At 37.3% G+C, this 24,599-nt stretch overlaps 1 protein-coding gene across 5 annotated transcripts; it reads left to right on the top strand.

Moving 5' to 3' along the window:
• Positions 1 to 85: 85 nt before the first annotated feature.
• Positions 86 to 22,655, top strand: LOC122318586 (renalase). Of its 5 annotated transcripts, XR_006244878.1 has the most exons (11): positions 86 to 491; positions 2,588 to 2,857; positions 3,307 to 3,433; positions 3,594 to 3,655; positions 3,814 to 4,041; positions 19,283 to 19,404; positions 19,988 to 20,126; positions 20,369 to 20,565; positions 20,732 to 20,887; positions 21,227 to 21,296; positions 21,991 to 22,655. XR_006244878.1 is itself a non-coding variant. In XM_043136090.1 (9 exons), the coding sequence occupies exons 1-8, from the start codon at positions 129 to 131 to the stop codon at positions 20,546 to 20,548; spliced, it is 1,491 nt and encodes a 496-aa protein (XP_042992024.1). In that variant the 5' UTR covers positions 86 to 128; the 3' UTR covers positions 20,549 to 20,565; positions 20,732 to 21,225. The 5 variants fall into 5 exon arrangements, 1 of the variants encoding a protein (XP_042992024.1); XR_006244876.1 differs by lacking the exon at positions 21,227 to 21,296; XR_006244877.1 differs by lacking the exon at positions 21,227 to 21,296 and having other exon boundaries at positions 20,735 to 20,887.
• The last annotated feature ends 1,944 nt before the right edge of the window (positions 22,656 to 24,599 follow it).

Consider the following 24,599-nt stretch of genomic DNA (forward strand, 5'->3'; position numbering starts at 1 on the left):
GACCATACATGTAGCCCTTCGGATAGGGACATATGGTCCAACGGGAATCTGCCACGCGCATCCATCCCCAATGCCTATATTATCCTCTTCCAAGTTTCTCTGTTGTTTTTCCACTCCCTCCAGAAACCATGTCCGCGTCCATTCCTTCCTTCTCTTCTTCTTCCCTTGTGTGCCGAGCCCTCAAACCCCCAAAGCCCTCATCCCACTGCTTATCCTTCAAAACCCTAACGCTAACCTGTACATCACAAACAAAACCCAAGAAAGGAGCCACCACGAATGCCCCGAAACCCACCTCCAAACGCAATAGAAAGCCGTCATATGGTACCTCCAGAAGGTCAATTCTCAAGAAAACATTCAACCAGGAGCAAGTTATGTTCTCCGCTCCGGTCTCCAATGACCCGGTCGTGGCGATAATTGGCGGAGGGATGGCGGGTTTGATATGTGCCTTGAATTTGGAGAAGAGAGGGGTTCGGTCCACGGTTTTCGACACGGTCGGTCAGTTACTCTTTGATTTTATTTTCATTTTCCCCTACTCGGGTTTTCTTGTGTTTTGACGTGCGCTTTGAATGGTTGGGAATGCATGCTGCGTTGTGCGTATTGGAGAGAATGGTTGGCTTTGTTTTGAGAATTCATGTGAAGATAGAAAATTTGAGAATGCGGGTTTTGGAGCTTTTTATGATTCCGAAGTTTTTATATTTAATGCACGCTGTCTCATCCTTGAGAAAGTGTAAGAAAAGAAATACTGAGAATAGAGTTTCAGTTATCAAATTTTAATTTACCATTTGGTAAACAAGAACGAACCCCGAGAAGAAATCATCGATTGATTGACCCTAATAAGACAAGGTAGCTTTGTTGACGAGAGTAAAAGCATCACACCCCAAATTTTGCCGTAAATAAACTATGAAAGCATCACACCCCAAATTCTGCCGTAAAGAAACTATGTTTTGTATGATATGGCCTCCTTTGTTTTGACCCATTGAATGGTCATTGTGGGTGCCTATGAGCTACACAACGGTAGGTAAACCTCTTCCTTGATTAAAAAATGTCCATTCCCTGGTATGGGTGAGAGTCAATTTCAGGTTTCTTGTTCAACGACATGAGACTTTACCTACTGAACTTGCTTTTCTCATTCTCAAAACAATATGTGGGTTCCTCTGCATTGTTCTTGATTCTTTTTTGTCGCTAACCTTTAAATTTTAGTTTATTTAGACACTGGCTGGTCGCCAAACACTGAAATGATTATAGTTTGTAACTCACTTCAAACTAGCGAGCTTCCCTTTTGCAACAGGCAATTGTTCATCTTGTTTGATTGAGGTTAATACTTTATATTGCGATCTTGCTTTCTTTATATATTGCTAATTTAGCCTAGCATCCCTAGATTGTTAATTCATGACTTTTTACTTCATCCCTTTCTTCCTGGGAGAGGAGTCATTAATTGATGTAGATCTCATTAATGCGTGCTTACAAACTATACTGGTGAATTATGTATATTTGGATATATTTTAATACTCAATCATTTTCTTTGAATTCTACTTTGCTGTTCCTTTTTCAAATTTTATTTTAGCGTATCACCTCTTTGCTTCATTAGATTCCCAGGCAGAGATAGGACAAGATGTTAAACTGTGGAATAAGATGAATACTGGGCATATTAGAGTGCCGTCTGTAGAAAATATCATAGAATGATATTTTTTGCCTTATGAATACTTTTCTACTTGTAACCCATCATGGTGCAGCTTAGTGGTCAAAGGGTGGGCATGAGATGAGTTGTAGACTCAGACGTCTTGGTTTCAATTCCACACTTGGAGTTCCTCTGGATAATTGGATTACTTGATACATGGTTTTGCTGCGTTGAATGAGCTTGCCATTAAAAAAAAAACTTCCCTACTTGTGGTTTCATTGAAAGATTTGGAAGGACATGATCCTAGAACTACACTATAGCTGATTATGCAAAGGATACATGTACTTGATGCCCTTTCCAAGAAGAGTTCCAAGTCCTTATGATCTCAAATGAAGATTCAATGTAGATTCTACATCTTGGAATCAATAAACTTTTGGGATAGCTTTTGTGGTAATGAAACCTGCCAGAAAATGCATTAAAGTAGTAATTCACTACCAATGGACCAATTGTGGTAGAATAGAGTAGTAATTCACTAGTTTTCCAGATACTTGCCAAATCTGAAAGAAAAGTCAAGAGTTTATCTATATTCCTTGGAATCCCCCGTCTACATTATAGACGTTATCTTCTGCACTGAAACCATTTTCACTTGGTTCTCCCTTTTGTTGAAATCCGATTTAGTGCTTTGTAATTACACTATTGTTAGTCATTTTCACTGCATACAAAAATTGTTATGGCATTATAAGTTGTTGGGTAGGTCACTTCTCTTGTTTATTAGACTCCTTCCAACATAAGACAAATACTGTCTGTTGAATGCATCTACTCCTCCCTTTCAAAGATGGGACTATAATTTAGTAAAGGCTATCTTAGTGACATATTTTAGAATATATGCTTTTCTCAATGTGCTGACTTTCAAGTGTTTCAGTGACGATGATCATGCTTCCATTTTTTCTTACAATATTTCTATTTTAGGGGATTCATGGTTTGGGAGGAAGAATGGGAACCAGAATAATAGATCCGTGGCCGTTAATATTTGACCATGCGGCTCAGTTCTTTACGGTAAATGATTCTCGGTTTGCTGAGTTGGTGGATTGCTGGTTGGAGAAAGGCCTGATTCAAGAGTGGCAGGGTATTATTGGGGAGCTTGACGTGAGTGGTCTGTTTTCTCCATTTCCTTCTTCTCTTAGAAGATATGTAGGTGTTAATGGAATGCGCCCCCTTGCTGACTCGTTACTATCTGAGGTGATCATCATTCATCTGCATTCTTGTTCTCCGTTTCCTTCATGCTAGGTTTCTCTAACTAGGAATGAAGGTAGAATTAAAGAATAGTGAACTACTGAATTATTCTAAACGTGTTCGATAGTTGGGTAATGTGAAAATGGATGGAATTGGAAAAAAGGTACTTGCTTATAGACATAAACCTAGTTGTTCTAGATGCGTGGCTGGAATTGAATATGTAATGATGATTATGTAGGAATTCAGATAAGAAAACTGAGCTTGGCATTGTCAAACATTGAATATGTTAAAATTTGTAATAATTCACACACCTGTATATCCCATTTACAAATATGTTATGATTTCTTCATCTGCGAAAAAATAAAGGAATTTAGCTCGGTGTATCTAGCTTTGGCTGTTTTTTCCCCCCGGTATACTCATGTCATTGCTAATTGATCTTTTACACTTTGTGGCAGACTTGTATGGTTAATGTGGTGAGACCTTGCTGGATAAGTAAACTTGAGCCATTTAATGGCATGTGGCACTTGAGTGAAAATGGAAAACCTTGTGGAGAGTTTGATGCGATTGTTATTGCACATAATGGTAATTTATTGCCTCCATGGTTTGCTTGTTATCTTTAATTTTGCTATTGCTGTTATCTTCGAATTGTATTGAGCATTCTAATTTTTTGTTTATATTGCATGCAATGCTTACCATATGTGGTTCTACCACTACTGATTGTGCATTTCACCGACAACATCAGGAAAGTGTGCAAATCGCTTGCTTGCGACCTCAGGCTTACCCTTAATCGCAAGGCAGATGAAGGTACATTTGTAACATCCCAGTTTGGTTTCTACTTATTGAAAAAATATCTCTGTTTGGTTTCTGTGATGCTACCTAGTGTCTTCTTTAGCTTTATTTACTATAAGCATGATTGATTTGTCTCTGATTTGTTTCTCGCTTTATACTATCTGTGTTGCTAGAGGCTGGAATTAAGTTCTATATGGGCCCTCCTTGCAGCATTTGAGGACCCTCTTCCTCTCCCAAATGGTGCAGTTACATCTTTTGAAGGAGCTTTTGTCAAAGGGGTTGATTCTGTCTCTTGGATGGCAAACAATACAAAGAAACTTCTACGCTCCCAAAGTAGCGGCCCTCACTGTTGGACCTTTCTTAGCACTGCAGCTTATGGAAAGCGCAACAAGGTTCCACAGGTCAGTTTTAAGATAAATAACTGTAGGTAGATTGTAACGCCCCAATAGAAGGCCCAAACCACTCAGCCTATACTCCAAAAAGACTAGTCAATGATACAATTGGAGCCCCATTGGGATCTTATAAAGAGCAAGAACTTCTCATTCCCAAGCAATGTGAGATCCCATACAACACCTACCCTTTATCCTCTTATAATATAGGGTATTAGAATCTCTCTCTCTTAAATTTCCGACCTTCTCGTCAGGCCCATCCATTGTAAGTGGCATGGCTTAAGTCCTATATTTCTAGTTAGGATAGACTTTGTATCATTTGTAATTCCTAACTGAAGACCCAAACCACATGACTTATACTCCAAAAGGACTAGTCAATGATACAATTGGAGCTCCATTGGAACCTTATGAAGAGCAATAACTTCTCATTACCAAGCCATGTGGGGCCTTATACACCACCTACTCTTATCTTTATTATATGAGGTATCACACAGATACACTCATTTGATGCTTTAGCACATTAAATGAGATTTCTGGTTTTTGGTAAGGGCGTATATACAAACATGGTGCTAGGTAGATAGGGGTAGATAGGACTGAGTGTGGATAGGTGTAGACTTTGTTGTAGGACAAATTTTATATATTGTGTAATCAACTACCTCTTGCTTGCATCTAAGTGTGGTATTGGGTAGAGTTCGGCCATGACTATTGCATCTGAGTTTTATATATTGGGCAGTTTTATATATACAAACATGGTGCTAGGTAGATAGGACTGAGTGTGGATAGGTGTAGACGTTGTTGTAGGACCAGTTTTATTTATAGTGTAATCAACTAACACGAAACATTTATCTTTAAACCTTTATGTACATAATGGCCAACACGTTAATTCTTGTGTGTGAGGTTGTGCATCGGACCCACAGCTTGTGCACACAAGGGGTACTGCATTCATGTTGGATGTAAACATCTTGGGTGAAACTTACCTTCTTAACATCCTCTAGTGTAGTTTGCACATCCATTCATAGCATCTCAATAGAACCAAGCCTCATGGATATGGCCAAAGTAAAACATTAAAAACATGTATTCATTCATCATTGTTTTTCTCGTAAATTCCATGACATTCATAGCATGAAAATAATAATAAAAACTTTCATAACATGAGAATAATCATGAGATGTTTAACTTTCATATAAAAAACAGTTGTGTTGCTTTCAAAGCATAAACATGTTCATTCCTTTTAAAAAATAGAACATGCATCTCATTAGACCGTTTGCAAACATGAGATGCATAAAAAGGGTTTAATTATATGTATATGCTATTTTAAAGTAACATGTTTATGCTAAAGAAGTGCATGAAATGGGGTTTACATTAGGGCTGAAAAACTGACCCCTCGGTTCAGTTTTATACAAGAACGGAAACCGACCGACCAATGGATTTTGGAGGTGGAAACCGGCCGAAACCGATTGTGTAAGGGGGGTGAAACCGGCTGGACTGGTTGCCGGCCAGTTCACGGTCTGTTGGTTGTTTTTATACGGTTTGGACCATTCATTTTGGGCCTTTTTAAAGCCCAATTCAACTTCTTTTTGGGCTCAATTCATTAGTTAAGTTCAACATTTTGGGCTTTTTTTCCTGAAATTTTAAAATTAATTTTAAGTATTCAATTTCATTTTAATTTTAATGTCATTTATACTATTAGTAACTAATAACTACTGATACTACTTATAGTCTTGTTTACTAATTACTACTTAACTTAAAAAAAAAAAAAAACTCTACTAAATATTTAATACACATTACAAGCAAAACCAAATTGTCTTAAGCAAATAAGCAACAATTGCTCCAAATATAGATTTCCAATAAAACCAAATTGTCTTAAAATTTCACAAATCTTCATTCTTCAAGATTCCAAATAGATGTCCAATGCAGTATTCGACTCTTTAGTCATCCATAGTTGTGATGCACGATGCTCCTAACTCTATATAGAAAAAATCAAATAATCAATATTAATAAATTAGGATAATGAAAAAGAAATTAAATTAAATTATAAAAGTAAATGAATATGTAAATTGAATGAGAAAAACATTATCAGATTCTACCACAAAGCTCTCAACATTATTCATGGCCTCTCGAATATCAATTGGCGTTATGGATGTCGCAACCAATTCTGAGTACAAATAAGTGCTTCAACAGTTCTCGGAGCCAATGAACTCTGAAAAGGATCAAGTACACTACCTCTAATACTAAATGCTGACTCTAATGCAATTGTGGAAACAGGCATGGCTAATAAGTCTCGTGCAATTATCGCAAGTATAGGAGAGTTAGGCGCATTAACTTTCCACTAGTTCAACAAGTCAAAAGATTGGCTTAATGCCTCACAACCATCTGAAAAATACTGGTCAATCTATGTTTTGGCAGTAGTAGATCCAGAAGCACTTGATGCTAGCAATCATTCGTAAAAAAATTGTGACTCATGATTGTCTCTTGCAATCTCTTGCAACCGTGAATTGACATGGCACTTTAAATTTAGGTTCAAGCAACCAAATCATCTTTTTAAATCCTTGCCCTTCAATAATTCTAAATGGCAATTCATCGATAATTACCATCTTCGCAAGTGCCAACCTTACAGCCTATTCGCTATATTTGTAGGTTACAAGATTCCTCAAGACATTTCACTCTCTTCAACCCCCTCTGAGGCTGCCTCACCTGCCAATGTTTTTGGTATTTATCCAAAGGCCCACGTTTATGAGGATTTTTGGGACATGAATGTAGATGGTTTTGCATGGTTGAAGTTCCGTTTCTCTTAAGAGTGGCAAGTATACATTTTGCCACAATAATTAAACTTGGCCTTAGGATCATCTACCGTACAACTCTCAACTTTTGTAAAATGGTCCCAAACAATTGACGGATCATTTTCCTTCCGTATTTTAGGAAGTGGACAATTACTACTATTAAGGGCACTTGGGGGTCTTGGTGTTTGGGTTTCTTACAAATTAATTGTTTGGGAGTTCGAATCAAGATCAATTGGACTTGATGAAGAATCCATCTACCATGTAAAAAATTATATACATCACGTCATTACACAACAATTAAAACAAAGAAAGAAAAAAAATAACACAATTTGTCAATTACACATAAGCTAGTTTGCAACGTGGCAAACATCACAAGTCTAAGACTCTAATCTAGATTTTGGATCACTCATCAACCTCACATTACTTTAAGAATCAAAATAATTTTATAACAAAGTTACAAAACAGTCAAAACAGCAACCTCACAAAACAAAGTTACAAAACAGCAAATGCCACATTCCACATTCCACAATATATTAATTCAGCAAATGCCACATTCCACAATATTAATTCACAACCAAACCATTTGATTTTGATATGACAAGAATACTTAGTGAATTCACTGAATTGGGTCTCGGATTAGGCTTCACAGTGCAACAATTTGGTTCAAACTTTGTCAATCCCTGTCCAGTGACCATACACAATACACAATTAATTATTTAGACAACAAATATGTCAAATAATATGATGATAAATTAAAAATCCCAAAACCGAATGCACTAAAAATTAAAAAACAAAATAATCTTGCCGTGACAACTGAGACATTTCACTTTAGTTGAGAACAAACTACAAAGTAGAAAAATTGAAATTAAACTTGAACTGAGAAATTAATCTTGCAGTGGGGGTTTTCTCTAAGACGTGGTGCGGTAGTGGACTCCGTGAGGGGACGGAAGTGGAGTGGGCTATTCGAACCAGAGATGCGTTGGTAGATGGTGGCTGGAGAGCGCTGGAGGTGGACTGGTGGATGGCCAGATAGTGGACGGTGATGTTGGAGAGGGGAGTCTGGACTTAGTGGAGGCGCAAAATGATAAATGAGAAATGAGAAGTGAAGCGGCTGACTTGAGGCCCTGAAGGAGAGGTGAAGCACGGGGGTGTTTAACCCTAGGATGAAATGGCGCTTCACTAAGTTTTTTTTTTTTTATTTTAAACACAGGCCTTAAACGGCGCTGTTTCACCTCAATGAGTAAAATGGCGCTGTTTTAGATATGTATATTTAAAAAAAATATATAGATAAATAGTCGGCCAGTTCAGCAGTTTTTGGGAGATTGAACAGCCGCTGAACCGACTTCAGTCGGTTCTGTATAAATTATACTGCCGCCAGCTGACCGCTTCCCTGCCGGTTTCGTGCTGCGGTTGTCAGTTGGAGTCGGTGGCGGTTGGTTTCTGAATAGTCCTAGTTTACATGAAAGGTCAATATCATGGCATATAACTTGAAGAACTCTTTTGAAAAATATAACATTTTACAATAAATGGTAAAGGCATGATCATACTGTTTACCACGTTTCTTTAGCTTGCACGATAAAAATTTTCTCTGTCACAACCTGGGGAAACATACCCAGTCACTACTACCATTCATTGCATACATGTCTCCAACGTTTGAAACTTTCTACACATGCCTTTACACTTGGGAAAGATCTGGATCCTTGCTTAATACTAATTTATTCGAAACTTTCTTCTTATCACTACTACTATTCACATGTATGTGCGTGCTGTCAACCAGCTGTATGACATGGGTGTTTGATTTACTTCCATTTATAGATTGGTCCAGCTCTCTTGCCACATGACTCACTGAAAAGGCAGTCTCATTAAGGGCTCAAGTCACGGTCTTAAAGACTTTATGTACCCTACAGGAGCCTTTATGGGCTGTTACTTTGTTGCAGAATTTCTGCTGGGGCCGACACTCTTTTATGACATAAACAAGTGAAATTGAACCTCCTACACATTGATGCCTGGTAATTAAACCAATCATGCTTGATGGGAATATTCTCATACAGGTTTTACAACCAAAACATGAGAGATAACTTAGGAAAACATATATAGCAACTAAAAATTCACTTGCTGGGGTTGAAAAGAACAAGACTGGTGTGACAGCCAGCCTAATTGGCTCCAGAATCTCAGCACTCTGGGATTTCATAGAAACTCCAGCTTCCTAATTTTTAACTGGGTTAAATACAAAACTAGTCATTGTGGTTTGCCTCAAAGTCAAAGCTCCTTTTTTTTTAACAACAACTGCTATGGTTGGAAAGAACAAGACTGGCATGACTGCCAGCCCTAATTGGCTCCAGAATCTCAGCGCTCTGGTATTTTCCTAGAAACATTGTCTTCTTGATTTTTGATAGGGTTAAATACAAAATTAGCCACTGTCGTTTGTCTCAAAGTCAAAGCTCCCTATGATATTTTTGATAAGTAAACGATTGTATTAATAATGGTAGGTCCTCAGTAATACTCAGCTCCTCAATAGATTCGTCTGTACCTGGACGTTTAAAACATAAACACAAAGTGAGTCTAATACTCAGTAAGTAGTACACCATGTTGTTAACTTAATAAGCATATAGTACTTTCTTTTGAAAACATGCATCCATAAACCAATACTAATTCTGACAATACTTCCATGCATATGCTTTCTTTATAACATCATGCATATACTTACTTCTTACTATCATGCATATACTCACGTCATACTTTCATGCAAAATCTTTATTTCTTATTTTCATACATACTTATATATCGTATCTTCATGCATACACTTAATTTAATCTTTCACTTTCTTTTGGCCAACACACTATTACGCCTTGTGTGTTGGGGTTAGCGGTCCTATTGGACCTGGATCCCACCTGTGGCCACAGGTTAGGAACCCCTTTCTGTCAGGGAGCAGCATTGGGTGCACTACCAGTACTACTTACCCGGCATTGCAATCTGCCCATTTCTTTGATATCATTTCCTTTCATGTGGCCATTACATATTTTCATACATTAATTCATTCATTTTCTTTCTTTGAAATCAACATTTTCAATATCTTCCTTAGTCTGATGAATATGCTTTTATTTTGGAAAATAGCATTTTATATCATGCTTACATATAAATAAAATCTTAGTTATTTCAAGAAGCATGTATAAAAATTTCATGACTTAGATGCATTACCATATATACATACAATCAATTATAATCGATATGATACTTAACGGGGGCTACCAAGAACCCCGGAAGAACATGTGAAGCGTTTGGAGGTTGTTCTTCAAGTTTTGCGGGAGAAGAAATTATATGCTAAGTTGAATAAGTGTGAGTTTTGGTTACAAGAGATTTCTTTTCTTGGCCATATAATTTCAAAGGATGGTATTTCCGTAGATCCTGCAAAGGTGGAGGCGATAGTGGAATGGCCTAGACCAAAAACTATCTAAGAAATTAGAAACTTCCTTGGTCTTGCGGGGTATTATCGAAGATTTGTTGGAGGGTTTTCTCGCATCACAGTTCCTTTAACGACCCTGACCCGAAAGGGTGAGGAATTCATATGGACTGCAGAATGTGAGAAAAGCTTTCAGGAGCTTAAGGAGAAACTTGTGACGGCACCTGTTCTTGCTATACCTTTGGATACAGAAGGATTTGTGATATACAGCGATGCCTCACACAAAGGGTTGGGGTGTGTTCTTATGCAGCATGGAAAAGTTGTAGCATATGCTTCGCGTCAACTTAAGGATTATGAGCGCAATTACCCAACCCATGATTTAGAGTTGGCTGCTATGGTATTTGCCTTAAAGATATGACGACATTACCTTTATGGGGAACATTGTGAAATTTATACGGACCACAAGAGTCTAAAATATTTCTTCACTCAAAAGGAGTTAAATATGAGGTAGCGTAGATGGTTGGAGCTATTGAAAGATTATGATTGTAATATCAACTACCACCCAGGCAAAACTAATGTAGTTGCCGACGCCCTTAGTCGGAAGTCTTCTTCTGGCACTCTCAGGAGTATGTATACTCCCCAGAAATTTGTTCTTCTAGATATGGAGAAGCTGGGAGTGGAAATGGTGAAGGATGTACAAGTAAGGTTGAATAGCCTAGTTCTTGGCCCGACAATATTGGACCAAATTAAAGCTGCTCAAAGTGAAGACCTTAACCTCCAGAAGATCAAAACAGATATTTTAGAAGGAAAACAACCTGATTTTGTGATTTCTAGTGATGGATCATTGCGGTTTAAAGGAAAATTGTATGTACCAGCTAAAAAGGAACTAAGGGATCTAATATTGAAGGAAACACATCGGTCTCTATACACAGTGCATCCAGGTAGTACCAAAATGTATCGAGACCTGAGACAACACTACTGGTGGAGTGGAATGAAACGAGACGTGGCTAACTTTGTAGCTCAATGCCTGACATGCCAGTAAGTTAAGGCTGAGCATCAAAGACCCTCGGGAGCACTACAGCCACTACCAATACCAGTTTGGACATGGGATGAAATCAGCATGGATTTTGTAACTGGATTTCCTAAAGCCCAAGGAGGACAAGATTCTGTGTGGGTGATTGTCGACAGATTATCGAAATCAGCCCACTTCATACCAATTCAGATGACTTACTCAATGAGTAAGTTGGCAGAGATATATGTCAAAGAGATGGTTAGGTGCACGGAGTTCCGTCCAAGATAGTATCGTATAGGGACTCACGGTTTACTTCAGCATTTTGGAGGAGCGTGCAAAGGAACTTGGGGACAGAATTGATTTATAGCACTGCTTTCCACCCTCAGACAGATGGGCAGTCTGAGAGAACAATTCAAATTCTTGAAGATATGTTACGGGCATGTGTCTTGGATTTCAAGGAAAGTTGGATAAAATACTTACCATTAGTTGAATTTGCCTACAATAATAGTTACCAAGAGAGCAGCAATGCGGCACCATATGAAGTTTTGTATGGGCGCAAATGTAGATCGCCCCTTTATTGGGACGAGATTTGTGAGAAAAAGATGCTGGGCCCTGACTTAGTTCAAAATATGCAAGAAAAAGTTGCTATCATCAGAAAGAGGCTTGGCCTAGCTCAAGAGAGGCAAAAGAAATATGCCGATCATAGAAGAAGGGAGCTGCACTTTGAGGTAAGAGACAAAGTATTCCTTCGGGTAGCTCCAATGAAAGGAGTTATGAGATTCGGCAAGAAAGGCAAATTAACCCCAAGATACATTGGCCCATTTGAGATTCTTGAAAAGATAGGAGCAGTTGCGTATCGAATCGCACTACCCTCAGAATTTTCAGTCATGCATAATGTTTTCCATGTTTCAATACTTCGAAAATATGTGCATGACCCTACACGTGTTGGATTATGCACCTTTCCAAGTGCATAAAGATTTCTCATACGAGGAAGTACCAGTCCGAATCTTAGATCGGGAGGTTCGAGTACTTCGCAATAAAACCATTTCGATGGTCAAAGTGCTTTGGAACCACCACACTGAGCAAGAGGCAACATGGGAACATGAAGACGACGTGAGGATTAAATATCCCACACTTTTTCTTTGAGGTACGTTCAATCTCGAGGACGAGATTATTTTAAGGTGGGGAGAGTTATAATACCCTAGTCTTACTACGTGAGTCTTTATGTCATTTTATTTTATTCCTTAAATATGTTCATGTAAAGATTTTTATTATTTTATTTTAGATGGGTGTGTTTTTATTTTTATGTGGGTTAAAATAAATTAAGTACATGATTTTTAAGGCCTTATAGTATTTTCTCTTTAAACCCTAAAATTTTATTATTTATGAAAGAGCACAAATGATTCCCACCATTGGATTGGTAGTTGGAATAGTTGTCTTCCTAAATCTAATCCTAACCCTCCATTTCCTTAAGCTTTTAATGACCAAAAATTTAATTAAGCCTTCTTCTCTTATGAACCGTCGGTCTACATCTAATAGATGAAGAATTTCCTCTTCAAACCCATCTGTCTACACCTAATAGATGAAGAATTTCCTCTTCAAACCCATCGGTCTACACCTAACAAATGAAGAAAAAGTCTTCTTCATCTCTCTTTCCATGCTAGCCAACGCCACTTCCCTCTTTTCTTTTCCTCTTCAAGAAATCAAACTCCTCTTATTTTCTTCAAACTTTGGACCTTCACTTCACTAGAGGTGAAAGAATTTAGGAGCTTAAGGTAAATTGTTTAATGTGATTTAATGTGATTTTGGAAGCTAACTAAATTGTTTAGCTTATGTTTTGATGTTATGTTTTATATATATACATATATGCTCTGTTTTAAGGGATTAAGTATTTATATGAGGATGTTTTGATGTTATGTTTTGTATATCTACATATATGCTCTGTTTTAAGGGATTAATTATATATATATAGCTGTTTTGATGTTATGTTTTGTATATCTACATATATGTTCTGTTTTAAGGGATTAATTACATATAGAGGGCTGTTTTGATGTTGTGTTTTGTATATATATAATTATGTTCTGTTTTAAGTGATTAAATGCATATATGGAGCTGTTTTGATGTTATGTTAACTAAATTAACCATCTTCTTATGTTACTCTTGTAAGGATTTGTCGAGAGGGTAGTTAATTGAAATAACATTAAGGGTAGAAAACGACGTTAGATTTATAATATTTTAGCCATCGTTAAAAGGGGATCTAAAGGATGTTGGATGAGTTTTAACACACTTGTTATTTATTGGATTAGGATTTTCTGAAGTTAAAGGGATTGCAGCCGATCGAGGTAAGTAGCTATGACTATGCGCCCACGCCAAGTTCTCTTGTGGAAGAATATATCTCTATCTCTTTCCAAACGTTCCTCTAATTAAAGAATAAATGAGTTTATATTATGTACAAGCCTTTCTTGGTAGCCCCTGTTAAGTATCCTATCGATTATAATTGATTGTATGTGTATATGGTAATGCATGCATGTAGACCCTAAGTCATGAAATTTTTATACATGCTTCTTGAAATAACTAAGATTTTATTTATATGTAAGTATGACATAAAATGTTATTTTTCAAAATAAAAGCATATTCATCGGACTAAGGAAGATATTGAAAATGTTGATTTCAAAGAAAGAAAAGGAATGAATTAATGTATGAAAATATGTAATGGCCACATGAAAGGAAATGATATCAAAGAAATGGGCAGATTGCAATGCCGGGTAAGTAGTACTGGTAGTACACCCAGTGCTGCTCCCTGACAGAAAGGGGCTCCTAACCTGTGGCTACGGGTGGGATCCAGGTCCAATAGGACCGCTAACCCCAACACACGGGGCGTAATAGTGTGTTGGCCAAAAGAAAGTGGAAGATTAAATTAAGTGTATGGATGAAGATACGATATATAAGTATGTATGAAAATAAGAAATAAAGATTTTGCATGAAAGTATGAAGTGAGGATATGCATGATGGTAAGAAGTAAGTGTATGCATGATGTTTTAAAGAAAGCATATGCATGGAAGTATTGTCAGAATTAGTATTGGTTTATGGATGCATGTTTTCAAAAGAAAGTACTATATGCTTATTAAGTTAACAGAATGGTGTACTGCTTACTGAGTATTAGACTCACTTTGTGTTTATGTTTTAAACGTCCAGGTACAGACGAATCTACTGAGGAGCTGAGTATTATTGGGGAGGGAGGGGCCGACGTTTAGTAGTTCCTGGGTAGTTTGGTTTCTTTTTATGATGATATATGTTTCTTACGTTTTAATACTGGACCCCACACGGGGATGTTTTATTGAGTTAACTTCTAGACAAGACACCTTCGGGTATAAGGTAGATAGTGGGGTAATGGAAACCCCTCGTGCTTTAAATTAGTTTTCTTTTGTAATGACTGAAGGGACTGAGTCCCTTTTTGTTTAAAGTAGTTATCTTAAATTAATGGATGACGGACTCTGAGAGTCATTTGTAAAGGAATGTAAAGGTATGTCTATTAGATGTTTCTTTCAGTTCGAAATTAGAATTTATGCGTGATGCGTTCGAATAGTAACGCATTATCTTTTTTAAAAAAAATTAATAAAATAATAATAATACTAATAACAATATGGGCATTCATTTATAAATAAATATACTGTTATAATAGGAAAAAGAACAAGTACGGGATCACGGTCTCGCTCTTGTTAGGGTGGGTTGTGAAGATTTGTCACAACCCCACACAACCCTACCCTATCAAGAGCGAGCCTGTGATCCCGTACCTGTTCTTTTTCTTATTATAACAGTAAATTTATTTATAAATGAATGCCCATATTGTTATTAGTATTATTATTATTATTTTATTAATTTTTTTTAAAAAAAAGATAATGCATGACGATTCGAACGCATTACGCATAAATTCTAATTTCTAACTGAAAGAAACATCTAATAGACATACCTTTACATTTCTTTACAAAGGACTCTCAGAGTCCGTCATCCAAAAAGGGACTTAGTCCCTTCAGTCATTACAAAAGAAAACTAACTTAAAGCAGAAGGGGTTTCCATTACCCCACTATGTACCTTATACCCGAAGGTATCTTGTCTAGAAGTTAACTCAATAAAACATCCCCGTGTGGGGTCCAGTATTAAAATGTAAGAAACATATATCTTCATAAAAAGAAATCAAACTACCCAGGGACTACTAAACGTTGGCCCCTCCCTCCTCAGTATATTCGTCTGTACCTGGACGTTTAAAACATAAACACAAAGTGAGTTTAATACTTAGTAAGCAGTACATCATGCTGTTAACTTAATTAGCATATAGTACTTTCTTTTGAAAACCTGCATCCATAAACCAATACTAATTCTGACAATACTTCCATGCATATGCTTTCTTTATAACATCATGCATACACTTACTTACTATCATACATATACTCATTTCATACTTTCATGCAAAATCTTTATTTCTTATTTTCGTACATACTTATATATCGTATCTTCATGCATACACTTAATTTAATCTTTCACTTTCTTTTGGCCAACACACTATTACGCCCCGTGTGTTGGGGTTAGCGGTCCTATTGGACTTGGATCCCACCCGTGGCCACAGGTTAGGAACTCCTTTTTGTCAGGGAGCAGCACTGGGTGCACTACCAGTACTATTTACCCGGCATTGAAATCTGCCCATTTCTTTGATATCATTTCTTTTCATGTGGCCATTACATATTTTCATACATTAATTCATTCCTTTTCTTTCTTTGAAATCAACATTTTCAATATCTTCCTTAATCCGATGAATATGCTTTTATTTTGAAAAATAGCATTTTATGTCATGCTTACATATAAATAAAATCTTAGTTATTTCAAGAAGCATGTATAAAAATTTCATGACTTAGGGTCTACATGCATGCATTACCATATACACATACAATCAATTATAATTGATAGGATAGTTAACGTTGGCTACCAAGAAAGGCTTGTACATAATATAAACTCATTTATTCTTTAATTAGAGGAACGTTTGGAAAGAGATAGAGATATATTCTTCCACAAGAGAACTTGGCGTGGGCGCATGGTCATAGCTACTTACCTCGATCCGCTGCAACCCCTTTAACTTCAGAAAATCCTAATCCAATAAATAACAAGTGTGTTAAAACTCATCCAACATCCTTTAGATCCCCTTTTTAACGATGACTAAAAAAAATTATAAATCTAACGTCGTTTTCTACCCTTAATGTTACTTCAAATAACTACCCTCTCAACAAATCCTTACAAGAGTGACATAAGAAGATAGTTAATTTAATTAACATAACATCAAAACAGCTCCATATATGCATTTAATCACTTAAAACAGAACATAATTATATATATAAAACATAACATCAAAACATAAGCTAAACAATTTAGTTAGCTTCCAAAATCACATTAAATCACATTAAACAATTTATCTTAAGCTCCTAGATTCTTTCAAGAGGTGAAGTGAAGGTCCAAAGCTTGAAGAAAATGAGAGGAGTTTGATTTCTTGAAGAGGAGAAGAAAAGAGGGAAGTGGCGTTGGCTAGCATGGAAAGAGAGGTGAAGAAGACTTGTTCTTTATTTGATAGGTGTAGACCGATGGGTTTGAAGGGGAAATTCTTCATTTGTTAGGTGTAGACCGATGGGTTTGAAGGGAAAATTCTTCATTTATTAGGTGTAGACCGACGGTTCATAAGAGAAGAAGGCTTAGTTAAATTTTTGGTCATTAAAAGTTTAAGGAAATGGAGGGTTAGGATTAGATTTAGGAAGATAACTATTCCAACTACCAATTCAATGGTGGGAATCATTTGTGCTCTTTCATAAATAATAAAATTTTAGGGTTTAAAGAGAAAATACTATAAGGCCTTAAAAATCATGTACTTAATTTATTTTAACAACCCACATAAAAATAAAAACACACCCATCTAAAATAAAGTAATAAAAATCTTTACATGAACATATTTAACTTAAAGAATAAAATAAAATGACGTAAAGACTCACATAGTAAGACTAGGGTATTACAATAACCCAAGTACACAATAAGGTGTACAAGAGCTAAGACCTATCTAGATAGAAGCAATGGAAACAAGAAAGTCATGAAAATCAAGGCCATTAAAGTCTACAGCTATGACACAGAGAAATAAAGTTCTAGTTAAAAACAGTAGGAAGTCTCAGTTAATATGGTCATAGGCCTTCTCCATATCCAGGCATTTATTGGCGATGTGAGAACTAAGTCCAGGATTTGCATACCCCTTACAAATGCATTTTAGGGTTTTGTAATGATCTTCCCCAGTATCTCCCCTTGGCGATTTGCAAACACGTTGCTCCCTCTGTTTTTTAATTGATCTTTTTACTCCATCTGGTCTTAAGAATGATTTAATTGGTTCCTCTGCCAAAAACTCATTAGTAAACTGTTAGAAGTGCCACCTTAGCACAAATCATTGTTCAACATGTATCCCTCAACGGGCCATGTTGCACCAATTATTTAAAAAAATTTAAAATGATATTAAAAATCACTTGAAGTCACAAAAAATACAAAGAAACATAAAAAAAGTAGGAACTTAAAAAAAAAACTTTAAAACTAATAAATGAAAACAACATAGGAAAACATTAAAATTATTTTGAAAAAAACCCGACGCCCTTCCTCACCCGTTGCTGTTGCCTCTACCTCATCTTGGCCACCATGTAGGTGGCCTAGATTGGGCCACTGGACCTGGGTTGGGGGAGGTAGGTCCCTCCCAATCACCCACCACCAACCCTTCCAGCACTTGGAGGTTCTTTTTTTTTTAATAATAAATTTTATAAATTTAGTTTTTTAAGTTAATTTTTTATCTTATATTATCATAATATTTTTTAGAAGATTAGTGCGAGTGGGTAGTCGAGGGACACATGTTGAATGATGGTTATTGCTAATGTGGTGCTTCTGACGGAGGGGCTAATTTGATTGTTCTTAAAATCACTTGGTGGTGAAGGCCTTGGTCATTGGGTCTTACTCCCTTCAAGGTCCAAGGTCATTGGGTCTTACTCCCTTCAAGGTCTAAGGTTCAATATCTCATGGGTGCGAACAATCATTTGGGGCCACACCCCCTGGTGAAAAGCCAGTGATTTAACCAGTTCCATATAGGGAAACTTCCGAGGGAGCGGTGCATGGGACTGGGGTTTACTCTGCAGGGGTGGGTCCAAAGGGCCCTGCCTTGGAGAGGTTCCCCGACATAAAAAAGAAAAAAAAGAAAAAGAAAGAAAGAAAGAAAGAAAGATGTATTTATTCGTTTTTAATAAGTAAAATCTGGAGGCTAGAAAAATTTGATTTAGGGCTCTTAGAGCCTTAAAATTCTGGCCTAAAGGCTGTTCCAGTTTAGGCAGCTTTTCTATTACTATACCAATCCTATTAGGAGTCAATTTTCTTTAGGAAAAGACACATACTTTCCATATATAATCTGGTAAGCAATTAATACAATAAATCACCACTTTTAGCTATAAAAAAAAAAGTGAATCACTGCTTTAAAACAATCGATAGCTGCTGGAATAAAATAATTGAAATTATAAACAAACCAGGAATATAGGAACCCTGACTTCCAAGCTCAAAATCCTAGGTTCTCAGGTATGACTTGTGTTTCCAGGAAAAAGTCCTTGTGAATAAATCAATACCTGTAGGTTTGAGTAAAATAGAAGGTGGTGCACAAACGATAATTGATTGGAAAGTAGGGATTTTAGGAAGAGGGAGGGAAGGAGGAAGAGAGACCGTGGTGCCTGCCCAGTGCTTTATAATCGCAGTGCCTTGTGCCACTTAGGCTTGGTCTGGCCTGCTTTTCCTATGACTTTGAGAGTGGCACTTACCATGGCTTTTGTTTATATAAACACTAATGTTTTAAAAATCCTGTGTACCTATAAAAAATATCCTGTGTCTACTCACACACACGTGGTGGGGTGTGTATGGTTTGTAATCATTTATCTAAACTATCCATCTTTTATGTATACCCCATTCAGAATTTCATTTTCATCAGTTGTTTTTGTGATAATTTCCTGTTCGCAGGAAAACATCCCAACTGCCACAGCAGAGAAGGTGAAGGCAGGCATGCTTGAGGGTGTTGAGGCTGCGTTGGGGTTATCAAAAGGATCACTTAAGAAACCACTTTATACCCGTGTCCAACTATGGTAAGAAATCATTGGCAACTGCATTAGCTTTTCTGTTGGGATCCTTCTAAACAAGTTGAGTTTCGGTAATGTTTGCCTATGGGCTTTAGTCAAACTTTACAAATTAATTTGTGAACTTGTTGCAACAATGTTTGATAGACTTTTGGCTATTCTATTCACTGATTTTACTAGCTTTTGTTTGAAGCTTATTTGTTCACAGGCATCCGTCATACTTGATTACACATTGGGAATTTGATGGGGCTCATAATTCTTTCTCTTGCTCCGTAGTTGTTTGTTCTGTTTTTCCAGTACAGCTCTCTCTTCGTCTACCATTTCTCCTTTTGTCTACGGATTTTATTTCTCGATTACAGAAAAGAATAAAAAAGATGCAAAAATTACTGAACTGTAATTTTGAGGGGAAAAATTACTTGAAGAGAATTTAAAACAAAGGTGTTACCTATCCAATAATCATTTAGGCTATCTACGATATCTTTATATATACTGTTCCATCCTAAAGATATTTTTACATAAAGGATATTCTATTGTTTTCATTTTAATTCCAAAGTTGAAGGCAGGATAGATTTTTTATTCTATAGTCCTACAGGGGTGCAGCTCTTCCCACTAATACACCTGGCATCCCCTGCATATTTGATCCTCAAGGAAGGGCTGGTATATGTGGCGATTGGTTACTTGGTTCAAGTTTAGAGTCAGCAGCCTTGAGTGGTATGAGTCTTGCCAATCATGTAAGTGCCACTTTAATTCTCTATTTTTTTTAATAAAAAAAACGTAGTGTAATTATTTGGTTTTATTTGTGTATCTAAGTACACGTGTCATATCTCATAAAAGTTAATGATGAATAAAATTTCACTTTGTAGGACTAGATGAATGAAATTTACATAAAAACTATACGGTTTTTTTTTTTTTTTTGAAATTCAAGTTTTAGAAGTTTAATGATGTTTACATCGGAATGGTTTTCTACATGCAGATTGCTGATTATTTTCAAAGTGGTGGAGCTCATCCTGAAGAGTTTGCCATTGGTTTACAGAATGAGTTTCAACCACTTGAAGGACATGATGTTGGACAGTTTCCAGGACTGGAGTCTGAAAAAAAACAGATGAATGAGCCCGAGCTTATCAACTTACCTCCTGAAGTTGTGTCAGCGTGAGAATTATTATAGATTCAGTAAGTGCAGTTTTGTTCTCAAATGTGATTTTAAATTTAAGCTTATTATTGTTTTAACCATAAAACTAATGACAACATTGAGAAGATGTTATATTCTTTAGTTTTTGGACACATGGTATCTCACATTTCACGGACCTTCTATTGTTCATTTTATTATCATGATTAGCAGGGCAGAAGTTCAAGGCTCAGGTCAGCTTTCAAAAGACTTCCGTGGGAAGATGATGATTATGTTTATTATGCTTACCATCTCCCGGAACCCCAATTTGTGAATGCATATTTTGTTGTGGTTCATCTGCCCATCCCTCCAACAGAGCTTTGGAAGGTACGTATTACTTGGCATCTCTAACGCTACTGGTGGATTGAATTCTCAGCTCCATGAAGGTACTTGTGGGAATCTAGAGTTCAGGTGGAGCTATAAACGTATTAGCTGAGTATGTGCTTAGACCAGCACAACCTAATATGAATCCCTAAATTGAAATATCAAAATTTCAAGCATGAAAGCTGTTTAAACTCTTCAATAATGCATTAGTTGGCATTAATACCTGTCCGTTGGAGGGAGGTTTCAGCAGATGTGATAATAATGTTTTATTGTTTCAAATTTTGCACTATCAAGACTTTGAGATTTTTTCCTTGGTTATGATTCTAAATTTTGGTCTCTCAGTTCAATGAAAGGGTTATCGTAGTTGAGTGCTGCAAAGCTGATTTGAGTTATCGTGACCCAATTTTAGATGGTAGGTTATTCAAACAAACTGTTCCTTCCCAAGGATGACATGCTTGTTTTGTCATGTGTTTCAATCCCATTCGATGTGTGAGACCATTACCAAGTTAAAAGAGGGTGAAGAAATTAAAAAGAAAAAAATAAAAAAGAGAGCTAAGGAGGTCTCTCTCTCTCTCTCTCTCTCTCTCTCTCTAGCAGGGAGACGCTTGAGGCCAGTTATTGAATTCTCATTTCTTCTCTCTTTCCTCCTCCCCCACCGGCCTCCTCCTCTCTCTCTCTCTCTCTCTCTCTCTCTCTCTCTCTCTCTCTCTCTCTCTCTCTATATATATATAAAATAAAGCACTCTCTTCCCTACCCCCTACCCTCGTCGACCTGTTCCCCCCAGTTCACGGTATTATCTCCATTTCTGTCCCTTCGAAAACCCACTTCCCCCCCCCCCCCCCCCCCCCCCCCCCAACCCTTGTTGACCTGTTCCCCCCGTCAGTTCACGGTATTATCTCCATTTCCGTCCCTTCGAAAACCCACTTTTTCCATCCGTCTCCTATTGTTGGCTCCTTAACCAGATACGAGAGTTTTTTTTTTCACTTTCTTCCTGGTAGGACAACGTATTTTCTTTGCATAAATAGTCTCAAATCATTTTCTGAGTTAATTTCTCTGTAATGTATATTTTAATTTGAAATAGACCCACCTCTATTTCGTATTGGCAGATGGAAATGGTGAATCTCAAACATGGGCCATTATTTATAGCATCTCAATCGGTATATCCAAGGGATTGGAACATCTTCATACAGGATTTGAGAAGCCCGTAATCATGGAAGCCTCAAGTCAAAAAACATACTTTTGGATCGCAATTACCATCCTTACATCTCTGACTTCGGCCTTCATCTTCTGTTGAATGCTACTGCTAACCAAAAGATGCTTGAAACTTCAGCAGCTGAGGGTTTAGGGAGGGAGCCTATCAACGAGAACCCAACTCCTGATGAGGATTTTTATTTGCCCAACTTCATGACGAATGAAGTCCATGGACATTGGATCGGAGACTTATTTCGTCTTGAAATGCTTCTCAATGAACAAAGCTGGAACCAATTTACAGCATGATTTTGTATGTGCATCTTTTCGGGAGGTGCGCTGGGGAAAGAAGATAAAAGGGAAAAATGGTAAAGGAAAAGAAGAGGGGAGATAGATGGCTCGGGGGGAGAGCAGGGAGAAGGGAATAGACTGATTCTATAAACTAGTACCTACAATAAGATAAATAAATCTCATATTTGTTGAGATTTTATTGGCCGGTGTAAATATGTGAATGACACCCGACTGATTGTTAGCTTTTCTCTTAGCCAAAATAAAGATGATTAATCTTTTTTCGCACTGAAAACATGCGAGACTAGAGGAACAGAATGAAGGGTACGTACCACAAATCTTCGTAAGATGGTTTTTCAATGGCCGAGTGCAAACTTCAGTAACTAAACACAACATTTTTATGGATCTTTGTGGCTTCATGAATGCTGCTGCTAGAGGTACAAACGCTTTAAAAACATTGATGTACAAATTCATGTAATAAGATATTTATATATATAAGGTGTGGCCTAGTACGTTAGCAAATTCCCCATGTATTAGATGGTTAAGGCTGAGAGCATCAATTACCGGCCTGTAGCTGTTACTGATTGTCAAATGGAAGTGGGAAGAGGTAATAATGGGGTTGGACTGTTTACAGCAACCAGTGATCGGCATTCAGTATGTGTGGTTGTAGATGGGTTGACTAAGAGTGCTTATTTCCTTTCAGTCAAGAACACTGATTTTATGTTGAAGCTGATGCAACTCTACATCAGGTGACAAGTACATTGTTAGACTACATTGTGTGCCAAGAGTGATAGTATCCGACAAGAATGCTTGGTTCAACTCACGATTCTTCGAAGAATCTTTTAAGGTTTTATAGTCAGCTCTGGGATAAGCTTAGAGCTCTACCATTTAGGCATTGGAGGATATAATCCGAGCGTGTCTTGAAACGTATAGGGAGTTGGATAAACTAATTCACAATCCATTTACAACTTTATCATCCATTGGCTGGAGAGGGAGAGAGAGAGAGGATGCCAGCAACTTCAGAGACATCCTGGAAGGCCAGCAACACATGCATGGGGAAGGTAGCTTAACAGGAGGACTACATATTGATGAGGTGTATTATTAGATGCCCCAAACACGTGCGAAGCTCTCCATTCTCATAATTACTTCACTCCCGAGTTGGATATGGATACAGACGATTAGGGTATAAATTAGTAAAAGGTAATAAATACTTACGAGAATGAAATACTATGAACTTCGATGATGAAATTCTTACTTTCAGGAGGAGAGGATGTGACAACTTGAATACGAGCAGAGATTAAAATCTGAAAAAAGAAAGCAGACAAAAAATATAAAGGCCTAGAAATTTCGAAATTTTAAATCAGCACACATAAGAAAATTAAGTTTTATAAAATTAATTTAATAAAACATGTCAAAGCACTAGTTGCCGTGTGGCGAGTAGCATGGCTACCATGACAGCCAGTTGGTGGACTCCACTAACAAAATAGTGGGAGTGGTTCATAGTGGAGTCGGCTCATGAATAATAAACCCCTTCTCATCTTCACTTTCATTTTATTTGCTTCTCGGAAACTCTCTCTCTCTCTAAAGTATCAAGCTGTCAGCAAGAACACAGCAAAGATAGCCCAACAATTCATCTTGTCCATTGCGGGGGTGAGGACTGCAATGACTTATGAGAAGTACCTAAGTTTGCCCTCAAAGGTGGGAAGAAGCAAATGGAACTCTTTTAAAGGGATACTGGATTAGTTTAGATCGAGAATCAGTAGCTACAAAACTAAACTGCTTTCCCAAGCAGGTAAAGAGGTCTATATAAAAGCAGTGCTCCAAGCCCTCCCCTCTTACAGTTTTCAAGCTGCCCAAGGCCCTCCTCAAAGACATAAACAGTGTGATCTATAATTTTTGGTGGGGGCAACAAGAAAGAGAGCACAAGATCCATTGGGTGTCATGGAACAGGATGAGCAAGGCAAAAGCTGAAGGGGGGATGGGATTTAAGGACCTTGAGGTTTTCAACCAAGTTATGTTGGCCAAACAATGTTGGAGATTGATCCAACACCCTGACTCTTTAGTAGCACAGGTTATGAAGGCTAAATACTATCCAAGGTCAAACCTCCAAGAGGCCAAGCTAGGATCTAAACCATCCTATGTCTGGAGAAGCTTCCTCTCAGCTAGATCTTTGGTAGAGGCAGGCTGCCAATGGAGGATTGGTAATGGAAAGGATGTTCAAATATGGAAAGAGAAGTGG

This window comes from Carya illinoinensis, chromosome 8, assembly GCF_018687715.1.
Source record: "Carya illinoinensis cultivar Pawnee chromosome 8, C.illinoinensisPawnee_v1, whole genome shotgun sequence".
NCBI classification, from domain to species: Eukaryota; Viridiplantae; Streptophyta; class Magnoliopsida; order Fagales; family Juglandaceae; genus Carya; species Carya illinoinensis.